Source organism: Ixodes scapularis, unplaced genomic scaffold (genome assembly GCF_016920785.2).
Source record: "Ixodes scapularis isolate PalLabHiFi unplaced genomic scaffold, ASM1692078v2 PGA_scaffold8__174_contigs__length_109621045, whole genome shotgun sequence".
Taxonomy (NCBI): Eukaryota; Metazoa; Arthropoda; class Arachnida; order Ixodida; family Ixodidae; genus Ixodes; species Ixodes scapularis.
This window is the reverse complement of record NW_024609883.1, coordinates 102,193,419-102,213,377: the sequence shown is the minus strand read 5'-3', so window position 1 is coordinate 102,213,377 and position 19,959 is coordinate 102,193,419. Positions and strand designations below refer to the sequence as shown.

Genomic DNA, 19,959 nt, shown 5'->3' with positions numbered 1-19,959 from the left:
GGGATGTCACGTGATCCTCTATGCAACGACGGGCAGGATTGGTGCGGGTGTGTGCCAGGCACAAGTGTCGTCTGCACCGCACTCTTCGCCACTTTTTGGAGTCCACGGCGTTCGACGTCTGCACAACTGCGGCATAAGTCTGCGCACGTGGTGTCCTTAGTGTGCACGAAAAGTCCGAGGGATCACAATCACAAATGGTGAGGCGACGACAACGGTTGTGACGCGGGAGACAACGATAATGGCGGGACCACGGCTCCTAACAGCGGTTACGCCAATCACATAAACACCACCAAGTGCCAGGAGGAAACATTGCTAACATTGCCCGTTACGCTGGCCCGGGTGAAGTAAAAACAAGCAAAAAGGGGCAATGGTGATGACGTTAAGCTAAATGTTGGTTACGCCCACGCCGTAGCCTTGACTGCACTGTTGGTTGCGCCTCAATTCGCCCGCTCGAGTGAGCTGATTTCGGCAACTTGGCGAGTTACAAAGTTTGCCGGACTGTTTATGAAACATTTAGATAGAACTATGTCGTAATATTTGACGTGTAGTCTTCCTAGGTGATACTGAAGAGGACTGCATTGTTTTTTGAAAAATGAAAATGAAGCGGGGTTTTCCTTTAAGTTGTCGGTGGCTGTAGAACGGCACTTGCCACGAACGGTTGGCATTGGAATAAGAACTGTGTGAGCTCCATCCCTCGTGAGAGTTTGTCCTGTTTGTTTTGGAGGCCTTCACTTGGGAGTCTGTTTGTTTAGCTTGGGCTCGATCGAATGGTTATGAGAGGGAACAGCTTTACGCCATCTTAACCTCACTTTATTCGTTCTGGTTGATGGCGACGCTTTAATGTGTATAAAGTGGCAGCAAAGCATTGCTTGCAAGGTCTTTACCTAGTTGTCTCCTAGGTGTATTTTGCACGAAAAACGCTGGCGTCGTGCATCATATAAGAAATGGAGGTGACAATCACCGGAATAACTTTTATTACTCTTCGCAGCAGAACGGACACGCCTAAGCAATCGTCTGCTCTCTTTTTCCGCTTTTCTGTCGCTCTGTTTCTCACTCTTTTCGGTACCACCAACGTCAGTGCTTACAATTTGCTGCACTCTGCTCCCCCTCCCCCCCCCCTTCCCCTCCTTGGACAGATAGAGTTATTATAATAATCTAGAGGGAAAGGTCTCATGCATTACGGCCGCTTTGGAACGGCAGGACATAGACGCAGACATTGGTCGTCCAATGGGTGGACCCAACGGGCCCGTATCACTGGCGACGCTTTAACATACACGAGGAAGTAAGAAAACATCACTTACGAGGTCCATACCTATTGCTTTTCTGGCTTCATTTTGTACTTTGTGGCGTCGCACGTGTAGCATGCCATCGTTACGTCAGATGACGCTTGGGGCTCGGGGTGTGCGTAGCTGCTAAGAGACGGCTCCACTTGTATGACAGCGGCAGTCGAACAAGTGACATGCCACGTTCTGCTCCGGTCTTTACCTCCTTCCTTTGGACAGGAAAACCCGGAGGAGAGTCTGAAAAAGGCAGCGCTGCCGCTGCTTGGCCGGAGCCCCCGTGACCCCAGGTGTCGGTTCCGGTTTGCCCCGCCCCGGTCGGTGCGGCTCGTCGGCAGCCATGCCTTCCAGGGGGCACTGGGACCCGACGCCACCGCAGACGTCGCCCTCGAAATGCCCCAGGTGAGGTCGACCGGTCGCGTCATTCTAGTCCAATCTGTCTCTTTGTTCGATAAAAGCTGGTTCCATTGAGATCTCAACACCATTCAGTTTGAGCATTGAAGGACATGCCGCCAACCCAAATCTGTGGAAGACTCTTTTAGGCACGTCCCTTCGTGTTAGGCGTGGTCTTCGAAGGTGGGGCGGTACGGATGATGATGACTGAGGGAATGATTGTCATCATTAGCTGCCCACTTTGCAGTCCAGGACATTGAGTTGTTTTAGTTATTTGTTTATTGTACATCTCAAAAGCCCGAAAGCATTAGACGAGTGTGTAATACAAAAACTAACATGGCTGCTCTCAAACAAGGTGACTTACTGTGAAAACGCCAGGACCCTACTTTCACTGAAAACTGGGTTAATCTAGACATGTGCGCTTTTCCGTTCAAATTGGGTGCTTAACATATAATTTGCAGAATGCTTAAGTTTCGGGTGTTGTCATAGTGGGCAGTTGATAGAAATGGCCGCTAACACAATATTTTACGGTAGTCATGTCACATAATTTGTCATCTTTAGATGGAAAAGAATGGAATCATTCCAAAGCGAGAATTGCATCGGTGAAGAAAAAAAAAAAAAAGCCGGTAAATGCAGAGGATATTTCTTGGGATATCTTCAAACTGACCGTGGTTGATGCTTTGTCTTTGTTTCTTCTCATTTTTATTTTTCTGGGTTTCTGAGAGCCTCATTGAATTGTTTGGTCTTACCATCCATAGTAAACAGACAGCATCTTTAGTGTCGGTATTCAACCCATTTTCGGCCACACTAGACTAGCAGTGCCCGAACCCAACAGTTCCTTTGGCACGGGCCACCTCGGGTTTGTGCCGCAGCAGTCTGCACAAACCCGAGGTAGCCCGTCAAACGGCATAAATCGGAACAAGGACACCATTTGGATTAACACAGTTTGAATAAGAGGGAGCGAGAATGGGAGGAGTTCTTCTAGTGGCTCTCTGTTTGACATGGGCTCGGTTCTCGACTGAAACCGCAGGAGTGCTTCGAGAAGACGGACTTCTTGAACAGGCGGTACCACGTCAAGCGGGCCCTGTTCCTCTCGGTGCTGGCGTCCCACCTCAGGAAGTCGGAGCTGGTCGAAGAGATGAAGTTCGGCCTGCACCGAGGAAACACCGCCACGCCCACCCTCCTCCTCAGGCCCTCCGGTGAGAAGGGCACAGCGAGCATGCAGACAGCATAAAATAATGACCTATTTAGTCTAAAAGAGTCTAAAATTTAACGCAAACTAGCAATCCCCATGTTTTTTTTCTTCTGCCTTTTTTTTTTTTTTTTTTAGAATTGAGGTGTTGTCATCAAGGTTGCACGTGCGATGGAAAGGGCTCCTCAGGCTATAAACCTAAGCGGGAAACCATGAGCCCCACCAATACCTTGCCGAATTAAACTGTAAAAAAAAGGGCCGACGCCACATTCCCGCTAACTGTGCCCCTTGGTGTGCGTGCAGAGAGCGAGGATGAAAAGATGTGTGGGAAGGATGAGCACCCCCGTAATACCTAGCACAGCGTGGATGAGGTCCCCCATTACTTCCGCCGATCTAATGCAATGTGTACCGCATAGGATATGCGGGACACATTAGAGTAACAACCAGGCAACTGTGGGTATGTTTATAATGCAATTAAATGCAAAGGTGCAAGCAAGCTGGACAGGAATGACGAAAATAGTCCCTGGAGAATTTTGCAGCATATGTGTTCGAACCGGTTCATACTCATATGCTACGAAATTCTCCAGGGATTATTTCTCCTGTGGGTATGTAATTCTTGTGTGCGACAGCTTGGTTCACGGCCGTGCATGGCACTGTTGCACTTGCAGGCAACGCGGGAAAGCACTTCCGGGTCTGCCTCCTGCCCTACCCGTGCCCGGAGCAGTTCAAGGAGACGCGGTTCGTCCCGGTCCGCAGCAACCTGCGGGCTTCCTGGTTCTACGCCACTTCTGCTGGTGGGTGGAACAAGAAGACAGTTTTGTGCGTTCTGATTGGCGATGTAGTCGAGTTCTTTGAGGGTAATCGACCAATGCCAGCGCGGTAACACGAAAACGTTTTCGAGACTGCTCGAGTAATGCTCTAAATTAAGTCTGGACGTCGCGGAACATATGGCGTGCAATCGACAATATCTCGTGGGAGAGGGATTGACAAGGGGGGGTTGTGCTTATTGTTCTTAAAATCGAATAGTGGAGTGTCATTCCTAGCTCAGCACTGTAAAAAGAGTCGGTATTACAACTCACATTTTCCTTGGATTACGAATGATATAAATTGTGCAGCACTATTCGATTTGGACCACAATTTGCACACCCCTAGTTGTCCAAGCTCCCAAATCTTAATGTAAAACATTGCCCGCGATAATGTGTTGTGTTTCTGACTGTTTTGTCGCATCCCAGGGGACAAGAGTGCGGCAGACGAGCTACCGTCGCCGCGCTACAACGCTTCGGTGCTTTCCGACATGAAGATGGTGGCCAACACCGAGTTTCTGGCGGAAAAGCTAGCAGATGCGTCGGCTGCCGTCGAAGCCATCCTCCTGCTCAAGGTCTGGCTCAAGAAACGGCAACTAGATCAGGTGAGTGCGGAAAACACCGGGAATCCTCGTGTCAGCCAGTACTGTGAGATTTTCAACTGTCGGGCTAACATTAACTTGGCATTTGGTCGGGTTGTTAGACTTGCCTAACTAACTGCCGACATATGCAAGCACATAAAGTTTCTCCCGTAAGCCAGCAGGAATTCTGCTGTTTTAGGCAGCAGTTCAACCTTTGTACGGCTTCGAGTCTCTTGATTTCACGAGGTGCTGCATGAGCTGGCCTGAGCTTGCTCCCGCAAGAGAGCACTGAAACAGCCGTTTAACGTTCGTACGACCTTTGTTGGATTTTAGACAAATAGATTTGGCGTGGAACACCTTCCCACGCTTGCTGGGAAAGCGTTGCATAACCGCGACGTTTTCTAGCAACGTTGTTGTTATGCAATCATTGTGGTTAGTCGTGCCTGCTTTTGTTTGAACTGATGGAGTGCCGCTGTCTTCTCCTCAGGGCCCCGGCGCATTTTCGGGCTTCCTGATGGCCATGTACGTGGTTCACCTGCTCCAGCAGCGGCAGATCAGTGCCATGATGAGCTCGTACCAGATTGCACGCTTCGTGCTCCTCACCCTTTGTAAGTGTGCGCACTCACTCCGGCGTCTCGTGTCCGTAGCGAACGTCTAGAGGGTAAGTTGCGTGGCGACTTTTCAAAGCTCGGAACGCTTCATGACGGAAGCCCCCTACTCTCAGAAATGCATCTGCGCATATGTACCCTGTGGCCGGCCAAGTTGGCATAACCAGTTTGGTTACCATGGGGAAAACAATTGGATTACTTACTTGGAATTAGACCGATAGCATATGCTATGTACTCATCTCCCGTCAGGAACAAAAAAACCTAAAACCTTTTGTACCACAGCCACACACCTCCTCTGTGCCAGCTAAGATGTGTGCACTACATCTACTGCTACAGTTACCCCATGCCAATACTCCGCGTAGCGCATGGTGATGTTGTAGACCGATGGCAAGGAGGGACTTCCACTTTTGCACGCCTCCTCCTTTTCTACTACATCCTCTCGATGAACAAGATGTTCTCCTTCATTCCCCAAAGAAACTATTTAACGTCTTCTAAACTAATCTACACAATCGCTTCTTAAATACTTCCGAGACCGGTTATAAAGAAGTCAACGGGAATCAGAAATCACTTCGCTATATTTGCTATTTCGTTATAACTGGCTTTGGTTAACGAAGTGCGGAAGGAAATGGGAGATTGTGATCACTTCGCTGTAGCCGCTATTTCGTTGTAATCGACTTCGTTATAACCGGTCTCGACAGTATTGCGTTCTGCTCCTTATAATGTAGGTTCTCAAGCTAGGTTCCTATGAATCCGTAGGTTTCCCAGAGTGCCCTCATCGGTCCCTAAGCTCCCAAATTACCTCATCCATCTGTGCCCCCAAGTTCAAGCGTTTTCTCCAGTTTAAGCGCCATTTCAGCTAATTTGAGTCACCCCGTTGATGCATAACTGTGAGCCAAACATCCCCTAATAGGTTCATTATTGTTTACAATGCCCTTAGCCTTCTGCGCTGCTTAATTGCATCGATGCCGAGGCCAGCTGGGGTCCCTTGACGTTCGGCAGTCTGCGAACCCCCGTATCACAAAACTTCAACAAAAACTTGCTGCAATTTTTTTTCTTCTTTTTGTTATTTCGTGTTGCTGTTGGGAGCCTTGCCCCATTTTAATCGGACTATTCTGAGGGTGACGAGCATCGCGTCCTTTTCAGCCCGGTCGGACTTCACCCAGGACTCCATCTCCCTCTGCACCGAGGAGCACCCGAACCGGCCGTCGCTCGAGGAGTTCTGCGCCCATTACCCAATCGTTTTCGTGGACTGCAGCGGCTTCCTCAACCTGTTTGCAAGCGTCAGCTTGGAGTCCTACCTCAGGGTCAGTCTCCCTGTGTTCCGCAGTCCGAAACATCACCGTGCTTTCTCGTAGTTGCTATGCTCTCTCCACTTTAGTAGAGCGAATGCTAGAAAGAAGGCAAGCAGGGACTCTCCTCCTCTTCTGCGTTCGCTCCACTAAAGTGAAAAGAATGGAAGGCCTTGCGGAAGTGGCTTGTCCCACTGCAACGGACTAGACGGATAAAAGCTAAGGGAATAGAGGAGGTGAGAGTGTGCGGGGATGTCGGAACACTGAGCTCTGGTTGGAATGATTAGAGGGTAGGCGCAAAGCTTCTGTCTCTACTCTGTTCGAATGCGAACGCCCGACACTGGTACGCGTTGGGTGAGTGAGTAGAGACCAAGGCAGCTAGGTTTGCGTCTACGCGCTAATCATTCCAACCGGAGCTCGGTGTTCTGACGTCCCCGCGCACTCCCGTCTCCTCCTCTCTCTCAGTCTCTGCCTGTATAGGACCCCCTTTACAAGTTGGTGGCCATTCAGTCAATATTTCTCTATGGGCGTCTTTTTTTTTTTCCCCTTACATACAACGCGTGTCGCATAAAGCCTGCGTTTTCTTTGTTGCTGTTGTTGTTTTCTTGTTAGTCAACAGTACAAAATAACAGCAGAAGCCCATATTTGAGCGCGGGCTTAGAGGGGTACTCCGCTGATCTTTTAATCTTCCCCAACTAACCACAATTTTTACAGCGAAGCTGTTATGCGCTAGGATCTGGGAAAAAATGCGTCCGCGGATGTTGACAGAAAACTCCCCGTTGGTTGTGGCAAGTATAAATAAAAAAAAATTTTAAAAAGGGGAGAAGTGGGGGGGGGGAGCAACCAGTGGGAGTTAGCCTTCCTTGGCATTATTAGATGATGAGGTCCTGATCCCTTTTTATCATCTCAAGGCATTGTCCTCGAGGTTGCCCTAGGCATCGTCCTCGAGGCCGTTTTAGAAGTCACCCTTGAGGTCGTCCTCGAAGTCGTCCTAAGAAGTCGTCCTCGAAGTCGTCTTTGAGGTCGTCCTAGACATCATCCAGACGTCATAAAAATAACAGCTTTGCTGGTCCTCCATCTTCACGTGAAGTAGAAGGGCTCTGCGATTTCTTTTAATACCCACGCTTCACTTATCCCGGCAGGCTATCTGGTATCTCCGAGTTCTGAACAGTCATTGGGAAAATGCAAAATGAAGGCGACGGCAGAACGGAGGTTCGGATTCCCCCACGCTCCCCAGTGGCATGACGTCCCTGGCAGGCGGACTTGCAGGTCGAGCAGGCAGTCCAGGATACGGAGCGTGTCCTGCAGTTGTTTCGTGCTGCCAAGCGAGTGAGGGAGGGAGCTTGTACGGCGTTCGTTTCAGCAGATCAAACTTCTCGTAATCAGTTGGGAACAAGCTGTCAACCAGTGCCTACCCTTGACATCTCGTTTTCATTGTTGCCAATAGAGATTTTCACTTAAAAAAAACAAGAAAAACAGAAACAGTGAAGATCGAAACCAAACTCCAGCAACATTGCAAAACAAAAAATTCTGTTTTTGGTTAATATTTGGGTTACTAACAGAAGTCTAATTTTGCAGTATGGCGCAGGGGGACGTTGCAGACACTGGCAACTTATAATCCAGACGACCAAATCCCGTCTCCACAAATTGATTGAAGTGTGAATAACATGGTTGTGACATTATTTCTTCTCTCTTTGCCAGCCTCTGCTGTTTCTCTCTGAAGTCACTTTTATCACTGAGAGCTGTTTCATGTGGGTCCAACTCTCTTTGCAGGTGAAGCATGAGGCTGGATTGGCTATTGGCTTCCTTGACTCGTGTTCCACGGACAGCTTCGAGGTCCTCTTTGCGACAAATCTGCCCTTCGAGAGGACCTTCGACTGCCTTGTCTTGTGAGTGCAGGCCTCCTGCAGAATCTATGCCGGCAGGGCAGAAAATCCTTCCTCCTTAATAAAGGCTCTGAATACCAGTTCAATTGGGCGACTTTAGCATTAGTGCTCATACTTACAAAAATTGTAACTTCTTTTATATCAGATTTGTTTTCTTATGTTAAAGGGATACTACAACGAAATTGCGACGCTCATTTTTTAATCTATATGTGTTCAAAAGAGCAGTATCACATGGAACATACCAATATCTTGTTAAAAAATTCTGGAAAAGGAATTTTAAAACGAATTAAACAATTAGCAAAGAGCACCTGGTGGATGTCGCTAACGCCTCGTTTGTAATGCTCGTCTAGGAACCTTGGCAGCTAGTGACGAAGGTTATCTCGTCTCCAGCCACGACGAGAGAAGGGGGGAAGGAGGAACTCCCCTCTTCCCGAGAATCCCTTTTGTGTGTCGCAGAAGTCGCTATTGTCCCCCTAGAAGATTATAGAAGATTAACCCGTCACTCAAAATTCGTACAAAAGCAGCCGCTTCGGTGGCTGGAACGACTAGACCATCCTCTGGACGTCAGCCTCGCCGTAGCTTTGCTCGTCTTGAGACAACCTACGTCACGATTGCGTTGGATGTCACGTGCTCTAAGCTGGGCCTTCTCCGAGCGCTTGCTAGAGTGGGCCGTTTATAACGAAAAATACAGCCACCAGGATCAAAATACAAACGTGCGATTGTCATTTACGGATATTGTGGATCATATTCAACCTATTTTTGAACACGACGGAAATATTTCAAATTTCGTTGAAGTATCCCTTTAACATTTGTTTTCTTGTGTTAAGGATTAGGGATTTCACGTGCATAGTACAGTAATTTCTTCACTTGTTTTTGCGTGACCTAAGTTAATGACGAGAAAAATTGCGAGCCATCTTTTTTGAAATGGCCCCGGTACGGGAGTTGAGTTTCAACATAAAGCATCGAGGAGTGAAAGGAGTCGAGCTTCTGCGTCGTCGAGTCGACATCTTGATTGCTGACCGCTACATTGGATTCGTATAATGACCAGGTTGAATGGACGGGACGTCGAGACTGCCGCGGAGGCTCTGTCGCTGCGCGACGTGTTGGCGGACTTTGACGGCGACAAGACCCAGCCCGTGGCTAGCGCCATCTGCAGTCTCCTGAGGAAAGGACTCGGCAAACGCGTCTGCCTGGTGTCAACGCGACCGACTACGACGCAAGAGGTGGGGCATCTAGTCTTTCTTTTCGTGCTTTTCTTTCCTGCACATTGAAACATGATCACGGATGTATGCACCTGCTGTTTCTGTGAAGCTTATACGAAGTGCTGGAAGTGCTTAGTCCTCTCTAGCTAGGCCGTGGATTTTCCAGTTTTTAGACCGAAAGGCATTGATAAACATCCGTCGGTGTCAAAATGGCAAAATCGATAAAAACCATAAAAAAAACTCGCCGAAGACACTAAAGACTTTACGTGTAGGAATGCAAAAGCATTCCTACAAGTAGCACGCCACGTCTTCCTTCTGCGCACGGCGCTCCGGCGGTGACATCAAGCTCCTCCATTGCGCAGGCGCAGCGAACCCCGCCGGCTTCACAACGACTTCGGTGACAAAGCATCTGCGTTGCTGTGCTTTTCTTTGTGTTTTATTTCTGAGGCGCGTCCACTTTGACCTTGAGCGGCGCATGCTTGATGGTGTATTTTTATGGCCATCTTTCGGGCATAACGCTAATGCCGCCTTTTCGCGTAATGGGACATGTAAGACTTTCGCCTTAAAAGCACGGATTTCTCAAAAGTTCTTTTTTAGCTAGGACTGTTTTTGTCAAAACTCTCTCCTCTTAGACTAGAATTCTAATTTTTTCATGAGTCTTTTTCATTGATAATTGCTGTTTTTAGCACCCATTTGAAGCAGGTCGTTGAAGTGCACCTATATCTTTAAAATGAACACTGAAAAATCTGTGGTCTACCTATAACATAATCTTTCACAAAAAGTGACTTTTGGGAGCACAGTCTTCTTTTAATGGGAACACTGGTCTTGGAGCTTTTCTTATTCTTTTCTAACCATACCCAATGAAACTACACAAGCTTGTTCCGTTTCTATTACTGGCTTTCGCCATTTTTGCAACCATGGATTAGTCCTCAAAATTAATTAAAACTTGCCTACCTTTGTTTGCAAGAACAAAAGGAGAAAAATACCGCTGAACAAGAAATTATGTTTACAACATGGCTAGATACTATAAAGTATAAAACATGCAATATTTGAACTACGTTTGACATTGAACTATTAATGTTTTTAAAACACATCAAAGTTCAGTGTCCAGTGCGTGGCTACCAAGTAATAAAGCAGTCGATCAGTTAAAACATTTTCTACAGTTATTTTGAAGAAACAGCTCTGAACATTTTATTCTTTGCACATTTAACTTACATGTTCCAAAAAAATATTAAATTTTTAGCTGCTCTAGATGCTGAGGTATCCCTCCCACAATTTTGCAACTAAGAAATTTGTGTTTGGAGAAAACACCATTTTAGCACTAACTTTAATGAAAATTCAGTCTTCATCAATATTGCCGTATTTACTCGAATGTAACGTGACCACGATTGTAACGCAAGGGGTAACTTTTCACAGCGCAAAAAAAAAAAAAAAAAAAAAAAAAAAAAGAACACGAATGTAACGCGAGTTAAGTGAGGGAAAAAGAGTACCTTAAAAAGTACTACAACGTGGTCCGCGGAAGCCTTTTCGGCCGGGTTCACACTTGAAGAGCACTTCACGTTGGAGCCTCCACCCACGGATAGTCGATTCTGTCACATCCACCCGTCGAGCCGCGGCAGAGTTTCCGATTTCCTCAGCCTTCATAATTGCACTTCTTTTAAAGCGGGCGTCGTACTGAGCTCGTCGCGTCGCCATTTGCTCGAGTCCAGTCGCGGAAGCACGTAGCAGCAGCTCACAAAACACGGACAACATGGGCACATGGGTACGGTAACCCTGACAGAAAGAGAAAGCGTTGTGAAGGTAACCCGTAACCCTAACATGGGCGCAACGAGTCGCAAACAAGAATAGGATTGGATTGGCTGTTTCCAGCGTGTATATGTTGCCAGCACAAGATTGAAAGATCGTGAGATTTGTCGTAGCCATTTTAAAGAGCTTGTGCTGCGACGCCGTCAAGGCAAATTTTGAGGCGTTTCGATTATAACGGGAACCCCCAAATTAGGTAAGGAAAATTTGAAAAAGAAACTCGCGTTACATTCGAGTAAATACGGAAATTTATGTTTTGGCTCTAAATAATGCCCCACAAAATGAGAAACATAGCAGATCAGAAGACAAATCGCTGCAGATTTGGTATTTTATGTTTTTTTTATTTATTCCGACCAAATGGGGTAAGGGAGGTAGAGAAAAAAAAAACTGCTTTTGCAGCTTGACAAGGCTCCCCTTACAGTTCAGCGCTAGAACGGGACATTAGCAGAATTAAGTGTCAAATTCAATCAAATTATCATATACAGTCAAACCCACTTATAACGATCCCACATATAACGACCTATCGGTTATAACAACCAGCTTTCAGAAAATATAGGAATTCAAGACCCTACCCGTTAAAATTGGTCCTGGTAAAACGACTGTTTTTCAAAGCATCATACTGTTACAACATACACTCAAAATCCGCTTTAAAAAAAAAAAAATGCGCGGGAAAAGGTAAAAAGAGTTACATTTTGGGCGCGGCGCTCCGGAGAATGCTCAAGGTTATTTCCACGGCCACACGGCATACTTCCCCGGGGAGGAAACAAAACTACAAAAGCAAAAACGCCCTCCCGAGTCACGTAGTCCGCTGATTGTGCGTGTGGCGGGGAGAAGAGAAGTAGGACGTCAACTGTCACGCCGTGCTGCGTTCGTTCGTTCTGTTGCGCACACTCTATTCAACTCAAGGAAAGCTCAATGCTCGGTATAAGGTGGCTAGCCCCATCGCCATCGTGACCATTTGTTTACGTTCGCCATTTTGGTATCCGTATCATGCACATTCTCTCGCGTCTACGGACTTGTGGCCGTCGTTTTAAAACGGGGGGAAAGAAAATCTACGAGGAGGCTTTATTTAAACGGCATCACGCTGGCGGAAGAAGATAACGGAGCAGCACTGCGTGGCCTCGCAATCCTAGCCACCCGACGAGCTCGCAAAGTGTTTGAAAGACGACCCTGCCAGAGGCGACGGCCCCGCACTCATACATGCGTAGGAAAGAACGCTTTAGACCAAAGCAAGTATTAATTACCTCTGTGGGCAGCGAAGAACCACCGTCGGACTAGTGCATGGCATTTATTTTCGTGTTGGCGTGCATTTCATAAAATCTGTTCTGTGAGGTATGTGGTCCATCTTCATTACTTTACCTGTGCGGTAGAATCGGCAGCAATTTACTTTTTGATTATCTGAAAGCTAAATCTGCCTGCGCATTAGAATTGGGGGTGCGTTAGGACTGTGCTAACAATTTCTTTAAATAAAGAGCTGGCAGAGTGAAACTACCAATACCAGCTTCATTATCCTTATTTATAATGTGTTTTGAAGGTAAGTCCAGATATAATGGACTAGTGATAAAATGACCACTCATCGCGGAACTATCGCCTTCGTTTTAAGTGTGTTTGACTATATCCTGTACAACGTTAAATCTGTTCAACCCCTTGACCATTTTTGGTGTTTTAGGAATTTCTGACACTGGAACTGCTTAAATTTTGTTGCCTTCAAAACCAAATTTCTTGCGACAGACGGAATGGGGGCAAACTCTTAAAAATACCAGTACTGCCATCTGTTGGCAGAGCCGCAAACTAAGCCTGGTCGCCCAAGACGGTCGAGCGCGTGAACTGGGGAACACGAGACGAGCTTTGCTCTCATTCTGAACGGTTTGGAGGTGGCTCCATGTTAATGAGCTAGGCCCGTTCTAAACGGATAATGAGGATGCTATAATTGTTTACTTGACATTCGAATGATTTTTGATTAGGAAGTCATTCTGGTACCAAAGCCCCATGCCCTAGAAGATGCAGAAGAGACTCGCCCTCCGAATCTCCCGGGTCGTCTTTCCCGCAGTGGGGCCTCCTCCAGGGTCCCCCGGCCGGAGTGCCGTCGGTGGCCGTGGGGCTGCTCCTGGACGCGGACCACTGCTACGCCCTCGTGGACCGTGGTCCGCCAGCAGACTCCTCGGACGCCCCGGATTTCCGGGCGTTCTGGGGCGACCGGTCGGAGCTGCGTCGGTTCCAGGACGGCAGCATCCTGGAGGCCGTCGTGTGGCCAGCCAAGAACGCCCGGGACCGGCGCGGGCTGGTCCTCGACGTCTGCCGCCACATCCTCGCCAGGTGGGCCTTCCGACGGGCTTGCGTCGTCGAGCGGTGGAGCACAACGCGTTTGGCGCGGACGCCGGTTGTGAAAGTTTGTAAACAGTAATGCATGCACGTTGCTAGGGAGTCTTTGGCACATTAAATCTGTTCGATTCGCCTGAACTGGCTGAACTAGTTCAGCAGTGCAGGAACTGGGGCATTCGATTCAACCGGAAGTTGCACGGCCGCTGCACCGGCGCGTTCGATTCATCCCAGTTCTGAACGAGTTCAGACCCAGTTCCTCAAAATCTTGCACCGGCTCCGGAGTCAGTTCAGTGCGGTGCAGAAGCAGACGACAAGAGCAGACAGCGATAGTAGACGACACTCCTCGTCCGTCTCTGCTCGCGGTACCATTTTTCGCAGCTCTTGCTCAAATGTCTGCGATGTTTAACTATAACGCCGATACGGAGGTTGCATTTCCTCTCATTCATGATAATAACGTACCCTCGGTGGATGCGGAATTGAGATCATAATCGAGGGTAGGAATTTGCTTGATTATGATATTCTGAAAGCGTTTTAGGCACCTGCTCACATAGGTTTGGCTTCCTGCGGTAAGTGTCGAAATATTGGCTCACGCAAATTGTTTCTCTTTGATGTTATGTGGAGATCCACAGTGTTGATATTGTTCCTTGCAGGCACGGAGAAAGGTATTGCACTCTTGATAGTCCTCGCCTTCAGTTGCTCTTGGATGCATACTGACGACTCCGATACATCGCAGAGGTCTGGGTTTTAGTACATTGGCCCTCGCATGCCCCATAGCTGAGAATAATACTGCATGCTTTGTCCGCTGGTATCTGTGGACGCCAACTCAGCTGGCCTGGGGAAAGCGCCGAGAATAGGCATTGGCTTGGTCGTTCCACGCAGGTCTTTCTTGGGAATCAGGATAAACGCTTCAGCTTGACGCCAAAGTTACGGTCGATAACTGTCTTGGCCCAAACGCTCTCGTTTGGCCTTCGTCTTCGAGGTGACCGCTAACGACCGCGCGCTGCTGCCAGTGACTCCCGACGCAAAATCATCCTGATACCGCGAACCTATCGTCGAAATGCGAAACTCGAAAGACTTGGAATGAATCTACTATTGCTAAATGAATGTGAAGGACACGAACGCTTACGGAAACGACAGGAACCGAACGGCCGTTAAAAATGCAGACAGAAACAAATTTCGTGCAGAAACGTTTTTAGTACCCTCGAATAAAATATATTCACAGAAAAGATTCCGTTATTATACTTTAAAATTAAGGAAACACGAATGGTCTCATCAAATCGCGACTAATTAAATGTAGCATACGACGTGGCGTGGAGAAACAAGAGCAAACAAAATGCAGACGACACCCTGCGCTTCCGCTCGGAATGCCGATCACAGCGCCAGTCCTAGCGCAGCGGCTGCACTGGTTCTGCGCCGCCGCTGCACGACTCCTGCACTCGTCTGAACTCGGAGAGAACTAGTTCAGAACTTTCTGGCCGAATCGAACAGACCTATTGAGAAAATGCAATGCACAGAAATAAAAAGGCACGCACGCCACAAAAGAAAAAGAAGTAAAAGTTGCAGTAAGTGCTTGCGTTTTTACTAGGTACAGCACAGCTTTCCTCGTTGTCGTCGTCTCCTCCCCTTTTTTCGTTTTTGGGGGGTTGGGGACTGACAACGACGACGGAGGCCTTGACGACAGCCAGCAGAACGTGGCTGTCCGGACCCACGTGATGAGCACACTCCTACCCTCTGTCCCAGGACTTAAGTAAAGAGTAACTCTCCCTCCCTCCCCCACCCCCTTACCTCCGGCAAAAAAAAAAAAAAAAATGTCCCAAAGTGGATTGGCATTAGAGGAAAACCTCCACTTCGAAAACAGCAAGTGCTCTGCCTGGCACCTGCTCTGACCAGCCCTTTATGCATCGGTGGATGACTCAGGTTTTAAAATTTGGGGTTGGCCGAGGAAATTTGAGAGCTTCAGGGGAATCCTTGAGTGCAGCAATCTGGGTTTGAGGTCTATGCATTGCTGAAATGCAGTGCACGTTTCAACGGATACATTTGTGCAGGCAGCGACATCCAAAATGTGCATCGGTGCACTTAACAACCTCACAAATATGCATTTGGCAGGTGACAACCTCAAAAATCTGTGTTTGTACAGTAATTGACCTAAAAAATATGGATTGTGCTTTATCAGTAAGGTGCGGTATGTGCCGCTTACTAATAATATGTACATTGAATTGAAGCGAATTGAGATGATGGCCATTAGGCCGGGCTCACCTTTCCTGTCTCGTAATGGACTCTGCAGGCATGCCGGCCTGAATGGCCTCACCATGGTGGGGGACTTCCTGGACCCGCTGCTCCAGCTGCCAACGGTGGAATTTCCCTCGGCGACGCCTTACGGGACGGGGGAGGAGGTCACCACGGAGTTGGTCGCGGCCTACGACGACCTCGCCAGAGTCCTGCGGCACCTGCACGACCTCCCGCTGACCGTGTCCTCCGTCAGGGGAACCTCCCCTACGCTGCGCTCGACCGAGGTAAGCCGCCGCCAGGAAGGAATTGTGTTGAGACACTGAAGAAACGCTCAGAATCGGGTCCAACCCGCAAATGATCGCGTGCAATCCAAGAGGCGCCATTCCGTCGCTGCGTTTTGTTGTGCCGACGGATCTTGGACGTGTGACTTCCTTGTATTAGTCTGCTTTTAGTACAGTGATGTCTCGTCGCCGGGGTTCCCCCCAGGTATTTTCAATGTGTGCACCTCAGTTTCAGGGATGTTGAGAGCAGGAGGAGGGTGCGATTCCTGCAACTTTTTGGCGTTCTCGGCATTTTCTATACAGTGCGGCAGGGATTTTGTTTGCGGGGGTTATGCAGCTCTGTTTGCGTAGTGTCGCACGGGCCTGCCAAACACGATGATTTGGTGCGTCGTCTTGTCCCCTGGAGGCAAACCGTAGAGGTGGGCGGGGCATAGTAAAGATGGCAAGTCAGCCAGACTGGTGGGTTGCAAAGCCGCCGCCACTTACTGAGGTGAAAACCCTGCTCGTTGCTATGGGTGCCCCACCATATAGACGACGTGTTAGGGGACGGAGTGGGTAAATGCATGCATTTTTGTCTCGCTCTCGTGGACAACTCGCGTTTTTACCGATTTTTGGGCGAACAGAGGTGTCCGTAGTAACGAGGCACGACCGCATGCCCCAAAGAAATGTATACTTCTCAGAACAAGGGTTGCTGATTTCTTTTTGCCGCATTTAAAAACGTGAAAAAAAAAAAGAACTCGAAATTGTGAACGCCCAAAAGACTGCCTTTGCAGTCGTCTTTTTCGTGCCAACAGATGAGCAGGTTTTCGTGGGATTCGTCAGCTTCTATTATGTCCTCTCGAAAATCGAGACACATTGAAACAAAATTTTGGTACAGCTTTTTCTTTATTCTGTTGACAAGAAAAGAAATTGGATAATTTTACCCTTTGATCTGGGAGATGAAATAGGAAACCTGAAAGTCGCCGGACCTTAAATTTCATCCCGGTGTCGTGCAGGTGTTTCCACCCCTGGTGGGTGCCCTGGGCACCGATTACGGTGCCTACTTCACCACGGACGACGGCTTCCTCTGCCCGCTGCCTTTCAAGGCCCACGTACCACACCTGGTGCCCCTCACCCGAGGTAAGGCTCCTCCCCTCGCTCATTGTTTCCTGTTTTGCTCTCAATTTCCGGACTTCCGAGAACGAAGTGGAACTCGCGCAAGATTCTCTTCCATAAATTTGCTTTGTTTTCGCAATTTTGTAAGTTGGACTGGACTCCCTTCAAAGCTGCGCACCCTCCAGTGGCTGTGCCAAGGGTGCCGCATTTTGGGCACATACTTGGAGTGTGCGCTGAACGAGAGTTCCCTGTTGGCGTTCGGTGCGAACTCAGATTCTGTCATCTAGTCACACACATTGAGCGGGGGTCCTATGCTACATGCCGGAACCAAGGGGCCGAGACAACGCTGTCTGCTACTGCACCACTGACCAATCGCAGCAGACAGCGTTTTCCTGGTCGCTTGGTCCCGCCGTATAGCATAGGGCCCCAGAAAGCAGTGCCTTAAGGCGAGACACTGGTTCTAAAATGGACTATTTTATTTTTGCAGCTATACTAATGAAAATCACTGTGCATATGTGTTCCTTCTTCCTCAATTCAAATATGAAATCAGTTTCAAAATATCTCAATTAGTTTTCAAGTTATAAAAAATAGTGTTGCCTAATTTGGTTAATTTCTTACGGGTCGTTAAGGCCATTTCGAACAAAAATATTTTTTTTTATTGATGTAGATGCATAGCTAAAGGTCTGCCATGCATTATAAAGCTATTTATATTTTCACAAAATTACATTATAATACAAAAATGTACTAATTATGCTAATTATGACACTAATGAGGTCGCATTAGTTATCATAAAATTTTCGTTGTCATTATAAACTGCAAAAAAATAGCTTTACTCCACAGTCCAGTCCTTTCTGAATAAAACGGTATAAAAAGTTTCAAAATGCTACGATAAAAACCTCATGAAAACCCCCGTAAGGCTAAGCACGTTGACAAAAAACATGAAGATGAGAAAATCAAAGTTAAAGTTTTGACATTGAACATAGAAAATTGTGTGAACAATGATAAATAATAATTGCCACCAAGGTGTAGTGTAAGTCTTCATGAACAACTTGACATAAAAGATGATGTAATCCATTTATGGGAACATTCGGAAAAAAATATGAAAGAAGTAAAGACCGAGTGAAATGTTGATAAAATCACATTTTCCTGTTTCGACGCTGACTACAATAAATTATGTGAAAACCCTTATGCAATAATAGTTATCAAGATGTAGTGTAGTGCATTCTGAACAATAACAAATAATTTTAAAAATTGCAATAATTTGTTTTTGAGAAGATTGCAAAAATGGTGAAGAATTACTGATATAGGCTAAAAATTGCTTCTAAAGTGATGACCCGACAACTTTGGACAACGGGAGAGGCGAGCAAGAGTTTCAAGCTCCAAACGTAATTTTGTTTGGCCCTGGGCCTTTGTTCCACATGGCACTGGAAAAAGCCATTACAGCTGTCCTGGGCTGTAATCTCGTGATGCTCCTGCCTGGTGTCGCTTGGAGAACCTTTCCTTCACGCTACTGCTGCTCTGGTGCACCGCGTTTGCTTTACGTAAACGGAGACTGTCCTTTTCGATGCTTCGGCGGACAAGGCAGTCACCGGTGGCGTAGCCCAGGCCTGCAGCAATGGACTCGTTGGTCGCTCTCCTTCCCTGGTTGTAGACAGCAACAGCTTCAGCCGCAGCCCTCTTCACGCTGTCCAGGGAGGCATTCGCATTCTTTGAAGTCTGCGTCCAGATCACCGAATGCAGGCTCTCACTGGCATTCTGCGTCTTTCCCTCACTACACCGTGCCAACAGGTCTTCATTGCTGAGCCTTTCAAACACTGGCTCCAGTGCAGCCCGAACACAATCCGGAAGAGGATTCTTGTGCGGCGGCGGAGGCTCACTGTTTGCCAAGGCCCTGTTGTACTTGCACCAGGACTCCGCTCCCTCGGGGCACTTGCTGTGGTCTGGGGCGCCGTCTGTGGAGGTCATGTGCAGGAGTGTGGCTTCCACCGCCCTCTTCATCCCTGGAACGTCATGGCTGTTGCTCCTGAGAGCATAGCCGTAATAGTTAGTGATCTTCTTGATCTTTTCCTGTGTCAGCTTTCCTCTCCCACCAAGTGACTCGCCTTGTGCCTTCTTCTTCTCAACAACGTTGCGCAAGGCAGCTCCCATCCGCTTGTCGACGTGGTTCACGCAGTCCTTCTTCTCTATCTTGATGAAGCCGTAAACCTTCGCTTCAGACAAGGCATGGAATGTCCGGCTGTCCCCATCCGAAAGGACGGTGGTGTAGCGGAGACCATGCTTGGTCAGAGACCTCTGGAACATTGTGAGCGCAGCCTCCACCTCCATACGGCCAGCATTGCAGTCAATGTTCCTCTGGCAGTCGTGGGTTGCGTACCAGTCGCTGTAGCCATCGTCCTCGGGCTCCGGTCCCAAGGCACATCCAAGGCAGAAGTTGGAGTACACAACATGGTCGATGACGAGGCCAGAGTACAACTCCACAATGCAGCCTACACCAATGTGGGAGCTGCGTCCTCGGGTCATCCATGATCCGTCGAAGATGACATCGATGTTGCCAATGGGGTTCATAAAGCCTGTGTAGAGCCCCTTGACGACAGCAACACTGGCGGCTTCACTGTCGGTTGCTGCATTCTCACATGCCCGCACAAGCGTTTTCAGGTGTCCCTGGTACGTCTTGTGGTGCAGGCCCCGATGAGAAATGTTCATGGAGGCACAGAAGTCTGCCAAGGCTGTCACTCCTTTGCCAATGGATTGGATCCCCTTCATGGCCCTCATGTTCACTTCAAAGGGAGTGATCTTTGCTGTTCCAGCAACCCTGGGAGAGGAGAACTGCTTCTTCTGGAAGTCGCAAGTGCTGCAGACGAGCACAAGCTTGACGGCCAAGCCGTACTCCTTGTCCGCGGCCTTGCTGAGCGTGAGAGATCCCACACCGCAGCTTCCACACCTCGCGTGCGCGAAGAGGTCGTTGAGGAGGACTTTCATGTCGACGATGACAAAC

General features: G+C 48.1%; 1 protein-coding gene across 1 annotated transcript in view; it reads left to right on the top strand.

Moving 5' to 3' along the window:
- The window catches only part of LOC8038393 (nucleolar protein 6), a 103,907-nt gene that overhangs the window by 72,593 nt on the left and 11,355 nt on the right, over positions 1-19,959 (top strand). The window contains 11 exon segments of the mRNA XM_040223003.1: positions 1,503-1,682; positions 2,704-2,872; positions 3,534-3,659; positions 4,098-4,273; positions 4,737-4,857; positions 6,001-6,161; positions 7,920-8,035; positions 9,081-9,255; positions 13,088-13,353; positions 15,644-15,872; positions 16,865-16,988. Of these exon segments, the coding sequence (XP_040078937.1) occupies positions 1,503-1,682; positions 2,704-2,872; positions 3,534-3,659; positions 4,098-4,273; positions 4,737-4,857; positions 6,001-6,161; positions 7,920-8,035; positions 9,081-9,255; positions 13,088-13,353; positions 15,644-15,872; positions 16,865-16,988 (1,843 nt within the window).